At 43.2% G+C, this 12,284-nt stretch overlaps 1 protein-coding gene across 4 annotated transcripts in view; it reads left to right on the top strand.

Annotated features, from left to right (window-relative positions):
• Positions 1-12,076, top strand: part of hectd1 (HECT domain containing 1) — a 57,422-nt gene extending 45,346 nt beyond the window's left edge. For all 4 annotated transcript variants that reach the window (XM_035408169.1, XM_035408144.1, XM_035408161.1 and 1 more), the window contains 11 exons: positions 282-495; positions 1,603-1,685; positions 1,877-2,004; positions 4,062-4,263; positions 4,647-4,784; positions 4,992-5,599; positions 7,398-7,476; positions 8,543-8,636; positions 9,102-9,252; positions 10,744-10,888; positions 11,211-12,076. In XM_035408169.1, the coding sequence (XP_035264060.1) occupies positions 282-495; positions 1,603-1,685; positions 1,877-2,004; positions 4,062-4,263; positions 4,647-4,784; positions 4,992-5,599; positions 7,398-7,476; positions 8,543-8,636; positions 9,102-9,252; positions 10,744-10,888; positions 11,211-11,348 (1,980 nt within the window). In that variant the 3' untranslated portion in view covers positions 11,349-12,076. The remainder of the gene's footprint in view (positions 1-281; positions 496-1,602; positions 1,686-1,876; positions 2,005-4,061; positions 4,264-4,646; positions 4,785-4,991; positions 5,600-7,397; positions 7,477-8,542; positions 8,637-9,101; positions 9,253-10,743; positions 10,889-11,210) is intronic.
• The last annotated feature ends 208 nt before the right edge of the window (positions 12,077-12,284 follow it).

Consider the following 12,284-nt stretch of genomic DNA (forward strand, 5'->3'; position numbering starts at 1 on the left):
TTAACTTGAGTGACTTATGGCTGTAATGTGTTTCCATGAATTGATTAGACTGTGACGTGAGATTCTTTTACTTAGTTTTTTTGGGTTTTTTTTTTTCGTTTTTTTGGGGGGGGGGGGGTTATCATGCATATACCTCCATAATAGCGAGAATGCAGTAGCTGGGCGTGAGGCGCCCTTGTTTGCGTGAAGCCCTGTGCTGATGTTGATGTGCGAGCGCCGGGTAGGCGAGGGCAGCGTTGCGGTTTGCGGCGGCGTTCTGACCCGGGCCCCTGTCCCCGCAGGACTTCTGCGAGCACGGCTGCAGGTCCGCAGGCTCCAGCCCCGGCTCCCTGGTGGCGACGCAGAGCTGCGACATCCTGAGCGCCTTGCGCGAGCCGGCCCAGGCCAAGGCCGGCACGGGCCAGAGCGCCTGCGGCATGGAGGACGTTCTGCAGCTGCTGCGCATCCTCTTCATCATCGGCGGGGACGCCCACACCGGCCGCTCGCTGCAGGAAGGTCAGCCCCACCGCACCCGCCACACTTACTACAGGCTTGACTGTTACTGACACTGACCTCATATTCTACTGTCCCTCAAAAGTAAATTGGCCAAAAGAAACCTTCCCCTTCTTTCTTGATAACTGTCTTGATGTCACTTGCTGTCAGGTCTTGTAATATCAGTGTGCTAACAAATTGTATTATTCTCTGGGTTGTATGGTAATTTTACAGAGTTATCTGTCACTGAAGAGTGAATTGTGTGCCAAAAATATATATATGAAGGTAATCTGCCTCAAATGTGTGTCCACCTCTGGTGGATGTTGAAAGTCTGACATTAATCTTAGTGCAATTGAAAAATTGTAGGAAATATAAATGTGATTTGAGTGGGAACCCTGAGCTGTAGTGGCTAACCCTGGTCCTGGAGAGTGGCAGGGTGTGCTGGTTTAGACACAAGAAAGGAGGAGTGGTGCAGTAACTAACCAACAGGTATAATACATTTAATACAATACAAGTAGTTTCTCTGTAACAACAATACCGTCTAGACCCTCTGGCTGTTTACGTTAGTTACATTTGTCATTTAGTCATTTCAGTCATTGCTTGAATATATGAATCCCTTTTTTTCAGTGTCACTGTTTTTTGTGCACAAACTGTCGGTGTTGATACTATGCACTATTCATTGAATCTATAGATTTTGTCCCGTCTACACGGCTTTTCACAAGGTTTTTCCTGCATTGTAACACTCCAAGCTGCTCTGCACATTGCACACCTGGCCAATCGCTGCGGAAAGTGGGTGCGAACTTTGGAATGTCGGTTTCGAAAAGTTACTAAAAAGTCTGGAAACAGATCCCCTATTCGAACATCGGAAAGGAGCTTTGAAATGCTCTCCGACATTCCGAGCCGCAGCTTGTTTGAAGCATGTGGAAGCCTTTAGTTTGTCTGAAGGTGGCCACAGTCCTGTTCTGGCATCCTGTCCTTGCAGGACCGTGTAATTCTGTCTTAGGACATATTTTATATATATACTATTCAGTAGTTGATGAACATTAAAAGTACTGTCATATTTTGTTATTGCATTATGTTTGTGTGATATGTGTTCTGAGCTTTCCCTCAAGCTACTTTCCTGTCTCTTAGAAGTGGACGATCTTCAGTTCAACGCGTCTCCAGAGGAGTTCACCAGCAAAAAGGTCACCACTAAAATCCTACAACAGATTGAGGTAATTACTGGCATTCGCAGCGTATGAACTGGCCGAAGCCCCCCATTAAAGGCCTCCGGAAGCCTGAATTTAAAATGGATCGGAAAATTGCAGTCTTAGTAACTGCTTTGCTGGCTTACTAAATCTATAAATGAATGGCAGTGTTTATTGTGTGCTGGGATGTGACTCTTGGTCTCCTGTGTGGCTCTCAGGAACCCCTGGCCCTGGCCAGCGGGGCCCTTCCTGACTGGTGTGAGCAGCTGACCAGCAAGTGTCCTTTCCTCATTCCCTTTGAGACCAGGCAGCTCTACTTTACCTGCACAGCATTTGGAGCATCCAGGTGAGCACCTTCTGCACTCTGCCTGGGGAGGGACGCCATGGAGAGAGGCACAAGGACATAATCTATTGGGCTAGTGAGATATCAGTCCTGAGCTGAGTTCGGTATTGATATCTGATGAAGCAAAGTAATCAGAAGAATTTGTACACACCTTAAAAAGAAACAAAACCGGTGTTTTGGATAGCAATTAAGATTTTGTGATTACTGATTGTTTGGAAAAATGAATGGTAATCCATGACCATGAAGTTATGACTGTTATCTTTACACTGCAAGCTGCATAAGCCACTTCAAAGCATATTTTCCTCCTATGAACTACGAACCCGTTGATGCCCCTAAACCAGCCACTGTGATTATGGCAGTCTGGGCTGATCGAAAACATGTACACAAACTGAAATGGAAAAACTCCTGCAATGCAATTTAAATGCAATTTTGTGCATGGTCAAAATCAGCGCTCTAGCTTTCCACAACACAGTGCTCCACCACTTTTCCTGTTTTAATGAACGCAGTCTGGTTCTTAATCCTGTCAGAGCATCCTCTTACTTTATGGGTGATGGTAAACTGCCTGTCTGTGGACAAAATTAATCACATTGATTTGCAAATCAGTGGTAATGCTACCTAAAACAATAGCAACGGTCTTTGTGTGGAGATTATTTTCTTCTTTTCCCTCACAGGTCATAATTTAGAACCTCAACCTTCAGAAAATCTAATTTCACAATTAAATTGTTAATCAGTTTAATTTAACAAATAATGCAGTTCATTTTATTGGAGCAAAGTTTGATACAAGTGATTAGTTTGCATTCTGATAAAGCATATCAACCCGTCGGCAAAAAAAAATTGGGAGCACTGTCCAGCTTTTTTAAGGGCCATTAAAAAAATTTATATCGATGGTCATTTATTTGTCCTTTTCCTCTCTGCCTCATTTTTCCTCCTATTCGGGTGCTCAAAGTATCAGGCTGATTACACAAAATCTGTAATGGTTTCCATCAGGAAAGCCATACACTTTTGTTGAAGGCCAATTTGTATAATAAAAGACATCATTCAACCTGAGGATGACATTTTTCAGAATGTGGAGTCATTGAAGTGCAATATTGGGTGTGAATTTTCATTTCTCACATGCTGTTTAAACCCAGAATTTTCAACCTTCTTTCATTTGTGGGAGAAAAATCAGCCCATCGGCCTTCCTACTCGCGCGTAAGCATCCATATTGGATGAGAAATCTGTGGCATTCAATCCGTAAGACAGGTTTTTCAGTAATGTCCAGAATTGAATAGCTGAAGTGACAACCCAGATTCAAACCTTAATATTTTCTTTGATTTATTTTTATTTATTTATTTTTCTTATATTATTTAGCACTGAACTCACTTCACAGAATCTGTTAACTTTGGAAAATGGGTAATAACTATTTAAAGACTTATTTCTACAGAAAATTGTAACAGTAACATGGCTGTTAATGAGAAGCACTTTACCACAGAGGGTAGCACCAATCTGTTCATTTTGGTTTTGAAAAGTAAAAACGGACGCACTATAAAATTAGATGCTAGTGCTTTTCCAAACAGTTTAAATTTGACGGCACTCAACTGTGTTTGAATACTGTGCTCTGTAATGAAATTCATTTAATCTTGTGTGTAATTATCTTGCAGTACTGCTGAATGCACTGCATAATGTCCTTTCTTTGTTCATTTAAATGGATAAGGTATTGACTAATTGAAGATTAAAGACTCCCTAGGCACTAGAGTTCTGTGGTTCAGTGAGTCTACAGTTGAAATCTGCACACATAGAGGTGCAGTGCAACTCCGCATTTTAAACATGTTCGCTTGGAGGTTCTGTGCATTGTTCTGATGTTTCTGTGACTTCATCATGTTCAGCTCTTAGGACATTGCGGGGAGCCCTTGCACCTCTCTCAGTGCCACACAGTGCAGTCTATTTCTGCGGCTGAGGAATCTGTGTGATCAGTTGTGTGCGTGGTCCTGGCTTCCTGAGTGTGCTCTCTAGACTGTTTGGATTGAGTCTCCAGACTGCTGGATGGGTTGATGGTTTGGGGGATACGGTTGTGTCTGCAGGGCCATCGTGTGGCTGCAGAACCGGCGGGAGGCCACGATGGAGCGGTCCCGCCCCGGGACCACGGTGCGGCGGGACGACCCCGGGGAGTTCCGCGTGGGCCGGCTCAAGCACGAGCGGGTGAAGGTGCCGCGCGGCGAGAGCATGATGGAGTGGGCCGAGAGCGTCATGCAGATCCATGCAGACAGGAAGTCTGTGCTGGAGGTAGGGCGTTGCTGCCTGCAGATAAACCCAGCCCAAAATGTGCACTTACCCATTCGCTGTACATTCGGACTGTTCGCTGTCAATAAAGGCGCAGTGAGCTATTGCTATCTTTTTTGGTTACGACCAAAAAAGAATGGTGTTCGGACGACTAGTGTTACGTAGCAGGGAAATGTGAATGTAGACACGAGCTTACAATGGGTGATGTACAAGGGTGGAGTTGTATGGGACTGAGAGCCAATGCTCTTTTTGAGAACAGATTCATAATCTTGAGACCTGTGTCTAATTTGCTGTCTCTGTCAGAAAGACACTCCCTCTCTGTGTGGGTTCCATGATCATGTAGAGGCACAGGGGCTGACCGGTGTGTTTTCTTCCCCCCAACAAAGGTGGAGTTCCTGGGTGAGGAGGGCACTGGTCTGGGCCCCACGCTGGAGTTCTATGCCCTGGTGGCAGCCGAATTCCAGAGGACGTCTCTTGGCATCTGGCTCTGCGATGACGATTTCCCAGATGACGAGTCACGCCAGGCAAGTTCCTCACTGGATGAAATTGCAAATGTGAATTTTGGGGAACAATGTAGTATTCTATTTGTCCATTTATCTACAGTATCTATTTAACAATCAGTATTAATTTTAAGTTGCAAATATACAGTTAACTTGAGAAGCAGTGATAAACATGTCTGTTCTGGAGTGTAAGTGTGTGAGTACGTACTGATTCTGTGTTTGGTGTTTCAGGTGGATCTGGGAGGGGGTCTGAAGCCCCCAGGGTATTATGTGCAGCGGTCCTGTGGGCTCTTCCCAGCCCCGTTCCCCCAGGAAAGTGATGAACTGGAGCGCCTCACCAAGCTCTTCCTCTTCCTGGGCATCTTCCTGGCCAAGTGCATACAGGACAACCGGCTGGTGGACCTGCCCATCTCCCGGCCTTTCTTTAAGCTGCTGTGCATGGGCGACATCAAGAGCAACATGAGCAAGCTGCTGTACCAGTCGCGCGGCGAGGCCGACTTGCACTTCTCCGAGATCCAGTCGGAGGCCTCCACCGAGGAGGGTCACGACACGCACTCGGTGGGGAGCTTCGACGAGGACTCCAAATCAGAGTTCATTCTGGACCCTCCCAAGCCGCGGCCCCCGGCCTGGTACCATGGCATCTTGACCTGGGAGGACTTTGAGCTGGTCAACCCGCACCGGGCCAAGTTCCTGAAGGAGTTGAAGGAGCTGGCAGTGAAGCGCAGGCAGATCCTGAGCAGCAAGAGCCTGTCGGAGGACGAGAAGAACACGCGCCTGCAGGGCCTCATGCTGAAGAACCCCACAGGCTCCGGGCCCCCGCTCAGCATGGAGGACCTGGGGTGAGCACCGCTGTGCCCATACGCTTTTACTGCTGCTCTTACTCACGTTACCCTGACTGATCATGTAGACACCATCACCGCTCCGCATTACACACCTCTCTTATGTGTTGCTTTAATACGGAAAGCCATGAAAATTAGGAATGCCTCAGTCTTTCTCACAATTTTCAGCAGTCTCCATGGGGCCTCGCTCCCTACCAACTATTCATCCAGAGCAGCAGGGGGCAGTAATGCACCATGCATTTTATTTCCCATTTTGAAGGGACAATGTTGCACAATGGCTTATAGTCAAAGATGAGGTTTTTCCCAGTACCTTTCTGATACCCCCAGGGGGGCTTTTTTTTAAGTGTTCAAACTATAGGTACGATGTAAATCCACGGGCGGTTATTGGAATCCTTAAAGCAGAACGTAGGCCAGAAAAGTACGGATCTTTCTTTATGGACTTGTAGTACTGCTGGATTTCTTTTCTACCTGGTTTTTCATTTATTGGGCAGAGACTTCATCCTTCCAGAATCCAGGGCTGTGTGGTAGGACTGCACAGTGTTGTTTTGGCCACCAGTTTTTATTTAGTTATGACTACAATGTATTTTAGTTTTAGTTATATTTTAGTCATGCCCTCTCCATTAATTTCTGTCAAGACAAAAATGACTAAAGTCATATTTATTTTAGCCAACGAAAAGAACCAAGTATTTTAGTCACATTTTAGTCCTAACTTAATTTTCTGCCAAATTTAATGCCCTGCCGCCAGTAAATGCCATGGCTCTAAAATACTTTGTAACGTTTGTGACAACCCATCAGTTGTGCGTGTCCCTTTTGCATGACTGAACACTGCTTCACATGCGCATACAGCAATGTCCATTTGCAGTGTGAACGTCACCGTCGCAAAGCAGCTTTACTTTTTGAAGACAATAAACACATTCAAAGATTAATATAAAACACAAATTAGTTTTATTCAAAAACCTGTAGCTTTTGTCGATTAAACTTTGTTTGGGTATAACATTTTATTTGAACAGAAGCCATTACAGCTATCCAGCCTCAGTGAACTGCGTATGTGTGTGACCTTTGCCGTGAATATTCTGTGTGAGTGTAGAGAACATACGAAGAGTACGTGTCCACATTTTTATATTGATAAAACACGCAGTTTTGCATTGAAAATTAAATTATTTTATTACTCGCCTACAGGCTCCTGAGGAGAACTGGCTATACCTGATGGTATAGTGCATTATGAGAATACAATGTGCTTGTATTCAATGTTGAAGCTCAGTTGATGTATTTTTTTGAACTTTATTTATAAATAGCAATTTAAAAGTACCAGTCTTGGTGGTGTGACAATAAGTACACCTGTTGTGGCTTACGCACCGTATCCCACTCATTTAGCAAGGACTAAAGACTGCATCCACATGTGGCTCGTGTGATTCTTCATGATAGCATGTTGTTCTAGTGTTTTCATGCTGTTTAGGAGAAATAGCAAGACAGCTGATTTACTGATTTATGTATTTACATATGGTTTTTTAAAATTAATGTTCTGTATGCACAGCTGTTCCACATTAGTGGTTTCATTGTTTCATTTGCCATTTTAATTAGTGTTTATATTTTCATGCTGTAAGCATGAAATGCTTTAACAAAAAAAAAAATGGTGTAACAAAAGGCTCAGTATGCACAGTATGCTTAGTTTTCTTTCTTTTGACACTTTAAGCTCCCTTGTGTGTCGTCCACATGTACATCATTTGACCTCTGGTGAGATGTAGATGGTGGGTGTTTTTGTCTCTGAATTGACTTCTCAGTTTCGTCTTCTCCCCAGGTTGAATTTCCAGTTCTGCCCCTCTTCCAAAGTGCATGGCTTCTCTGCTGTGGACCTGAAGCCCAACGGAGAGGATGAGGTAGGGTGAAAGTAGGGATTCACTCATTGTGTTCAAAGGGACGGGGAGATAACCTCACCTACCTCAAACTATTTGGCCAAATACCAAATCACACAGAACAATAGTTGTTCATTGATACTACAGTCGGCTCCAAATGCCTCATACTGCCTTTTTTCCAATTGCTTCTATTATATCATTTATTGCAGCTTTCTATATACCAGCTACTATTTTGTATTAGAAATACAGGAATTAAATTTTGTACCAAGTTGTTTGTGATACTGCTGAAGACTTGTTCATACTTTACCTCATACATACTGCTATGAAAGGCTCACTCACACTCATGAACATGTACCATAACTTGCACATTTCAAAATGAAATACTACACGCATATGAAGTACTAGCGCACATGTAGGCTACATGAAGCACATATTTATGTGCCTGTACACAAAAGCATTCCAGAAATGTGCAGCCATTTTGTGTGTCTGTGTGCTGGACACAAACGTGCATTGCACAAACATTGATATGCCTTTCAGACACGGCAAATCTGAATTCCTGTGAAATGCACGTTACACTCACATCTGAGTGAGCATTTGAGATGTGTGTGCGAGTTCTCAATAATGAATATTATGTATGTGCGTATGTTTCATATGAATGTATGCGACCATTTTACATAAGTTCATAAGTGTTTGTGAGCGTTTTGTAGTAATGTGTGCGTGGTAGAGTATGAATTCATTGCCTAGCAGTGCCTCATAGTCCTGGTATGTGTGCATCAGAGCAGTGCCAATCTGAATATTTATCACGGTCATATTTCCAGTGTCTGCATGAAGTGTCAGTGTGAAGTGGGGAATGTCCAGAGTCCACTCATATTTTCGACATATTTTTTGCATCTTTCTTTGAGTTGCATTTGTGCCGCTTGGTGGCATTTCTGTCGTGAGGGGTGTAGGATCGTTTCGGCCTCTATTGCTGTCACTTTCAAGCAGATCAAAAGCTCTGAAACTACATTGTTTTACCTTTATAAATCTGCATAGTGTAATAGATTAAGGTCTGTGGGCCTAACTGCAGTGTATCTGTCCCCTTTCCTTCCAGATGGTGACCATGGACAATGCTGAGGAGTATGTGGAGCTCGTGTTTGACTTCTGCATGCACACAGGGATCCAGAAGCAAATGGAGGCCTTCAGGGGTAAGCCCAGTATACAGCATGAAGCCTATCTCTGGGCCTAGCCTATCGGATTCAGTGCAAACGCAGTTATCAGTTTTCATTTGTTACCTTTCTTTAATGAGGTCAGCAAACTGACAGCTCTTTTCTTCTGCAGTGACACAGCCAATCAGATGTAGGGCAGTGTAGATTAGGTGGTCATATGTGAAGAGCCTGTTTTTTGGGAATATGAAAAGAATATTGGGGTGCGTTAACACCAATACTCTTCAAAAAAGTGCCCTCATCACCTTAGCAGGAGAGAGAGAGAGAGAGAGGAGATTCTTGTCACAGAGGATAGTGGTGTGTTTCACCAAGCAGAGGAAAAGTAGCAAAATATTCCAATGTGCATACTATTGTCCAGTTGAGCCTCCTTGCTCCCCGCTTGTGAGATTGGTGAATGTGGATATGTGTGAGATACCTGTGTGTGATGGTTCTCTCTCCTCTGTTAAGATGGCTTCAACCGTGTGTTCCCCATGGAGAAGCTGAGCTCCTTCAGTCACAAGGAGGTGCAGATGATACTGTGTGGGAACCAGTGTCCATCCTGGACCTCCGAGGACATTGTCAACTACACTGAGCCCAAACTTGGCTACACTAGAGACAGGTATGGGCTCTACACCTGACAGATAGAGGTTCTACACCAGAGAGAGAGATGGGTTCTACACCTGACATATACAGGCTTTACACCTGACAGATAGAGGCTCTATAACAGAGAGAGATATGGGTTCTACACCTGACAGATATAGGCTCTAAACCTGACATATAGGTTCTACTCCTGACATATCTACTCCTGAGAGATAAAGGTTTACACCAGAGATAGGTATAGGTTCTACACCTGACAGATATAGGTTCTACACTGGAAAGATATGGCCTCTACACCTGGGACATATAAAAGAAACCAAACTTAAAGTTTAATTTAAAAAATAATAAAAATGTATTTAAAAAATAATATTTCTAATAATTCTAACTCCATTTCCATAGGCCCAGCTGTCTTCAATCTGTTTTGCGCACTCTTTTATTTTTCTCCTGGCCCTCCTTCATATTAGATGATGTTTAATACTGTTTAGTACTGCAGAGACATTCCTTTTATCCAATTTTGTTAGTATATCAAGGGTTTTTTATTTATGGAAAGTGATTTTTGTTTGCCTTTTGCATTGGTGGTATTACAGAGCTTAATATCGATAAGGCATGTTTGCATATTTTACTTTCACTTTTATACCCATTTGGGGTAGTTTTTAGTCCTTAACTCTGAGGTTTGATCTCTGGGGTTCTAATGCATTTTTACTTTTAGGATAGTTTTCATACTATGTTCATTGAAAAGATTTTATTCCTGATCCAATTTATATATATATATATATATATATATATATATATATATATATATATATATATATATATATAAATAAATAAATTTTGGTACACATATATTCACAAGATATTTCAGTCACAAAGTCATGGGAAAACTAGTTCTGTCAGAAGCAATTTCAGTATTTGAATTTCAAAAAAAATGAAAAAGTTTCATTTCATTGAAACAAATAGCGTGTAAACAAATAGCTGTGTAATTTTATCTCTTCTGAAGTAATGAAAGTAATGTTTGGAAAGTGTTTTTGTAGCTCTTGGAAATGTTAAACAAAAAGACACAGAAGGGTTTGCAAAATGGAGCTTGAATATCTCAAGACAGCTAGCAGTGTGATGACCCATTTGCAACTTGTATCCAGTAGTGTGCAGAGATAGCAGAGCCAGAGGTCGCTGCATCCAAACAGCCATGTAAAACTGTGTTCTTCCCCTCATCCACACACATTACCCACTGCGCCCCCAACAGTGTCGCACATAAAAAGTCTGGGAAATGTGTACATGCACTGGTTGATGGTATTGGCATTTAATTGTGGGTAAATATATCTGAAATGCATTCAAATGGTTAAAGGTCATTCAAAAGGCTGTTGACAGCCCTATTGCAAATCAATTGAAGTTTATTTGGCTTATATGCTTGCTGAAAGTAGAACTGGGATGTGCTTTGGTCAGGCTATGCTTTTGGGTGCAGGGCTCTAATTCTTGTGCAGTGAAAGGTTTGAAGTTCTTGACTTCTCTTTCACAGCCCTGGATTCCTGCGGTTTGTACGGGTTCTCTGTGGCATGTCTTCAGACGAGAGAAAAGCATTCCTGCAGTTCACCACAGGGTGCTCCACCCTGCCCCCTGGTGGCCTTGCCAACCTCCACCCTCGTCTCACCATTGTGCGCAAGGTAAGGCCCTGGAAACGGTTCATTATATTTAGGGCTTGTTCGTTTTCACACTTAGCTTTTTTTTTTTTTAGAATTGTTTTCTGTCATTAATGGTATTTGAGTATGATAAAACCTTTTTGCTCAAGTTGTGCCCACCTATGTTAAAATTGGTGTCATTGTAATTATATCAGTTTGATTACAGAGTACAGGCATGCCTACTGTGTATTTGAAAATGACCCTTTGTGATGTTGAGAACACCTGTAAACGGGGTTTTCAGAGAACCAGGTTCCGAAGGCGTTTGTATTGTGTGAGCCTGAGGCTGACTCATCCCTCTGTGCCCCAGGTGGACGCCACAGACGCCAGCTACCCCTCAGTGAACACCTGTGTGCACTACCTGAAGCTGCCCGAGTACTCCTCTGAGGAGATTATGAGAGAGCGCCTCCTGGCTGCCACTATGGAGAAGGGTTTCCATCTGAACTGAGTGCTCCTTGTCACACCCTGCTCAAACTTCTGCCCCCACCCCCAACTGACCAGCCCCACACTGGTGAAGCCTGTTGTGTTTTGTTGCAAATTAAAAAAAAAAAAATTAAAAAAAACAAGCTGTGCTCTCTGATGAGACCCCCCTCCCTTTTCCCCCAAAGCTTTAGAAAATAAGTCCCATGGTAACTCTACTAGCTACTGAAGAAGATGCAGGGCGTCCCGTCCCCTCCCCTATGGCACTGCAAGAGAGACTGGAACCCTGGCAGTTCCCCTGTGTTGACTCCCTCATCGCCCAACTCTGAGCATCTGTGTCATGTACCACATAGTCCCCACTTCCTGTTTGACTCCCCCGTCCACTCCGGCTCACCTCTGCCCCTCCCTGGGAGAAGAGGGGGTTGGGCAGGGGGCACCTGCATCTATAGGGCTGTGACTGTAGAGTGTTTGGGCATTTCCTCAACAGGTTTTAAGTTTTACTAGTGCCTGCACCGTTTGAGTATTAGAATATTTTTTCCTCTTTCGTTTTCCTTTTATCTTACCAGCATACAATCATGCTCATGGCTTTTTTTCCCCCTTTATTCCTTTTGGCTTTCGTTACCGTGTGAGTATGCCCTGCTACGAGGATCAAAGTCCCTGAGTGCATTTGTGTAATTTTACAATAAAGCTATAGAGACAAAAACACTGGTTTAGGTGCAAGGCACATTTAAAGAAATAAAAGCAAGCTAAGCTTTCCCTTGTATTTTCTTTGTATATTATAAACATTTATTTAACTCGAGTTGCGGTTTGAAGTAAACAAAATATTTTCAAATGTGTATGCTCCAAAAAAAAATCATTAAATTGTTTGCAAAGTATGAACACAGGTGTCCTTTTGCACTTTGTCCTAAAACTTCTGAAATTATGGAAAATAATCTAGTTTTATCCTCCTTTGCAACACAAAATG

Source organism: Anguilla anguilla, chromosome 1 (assembly GCF_013347855.1).
Source record: "Anguilla anguilla isolate fAngAng1 chromosome 1, fAngAng1.pri, whole genome shotgun sequence".
In the NCBI taxonomy this organism is placed as follows: Eukaryota; Metazoa; Chordata; class Actinopteri; order Anguilliformes; family Anguillidae; genus Anguilla; species Anguilla anguilla.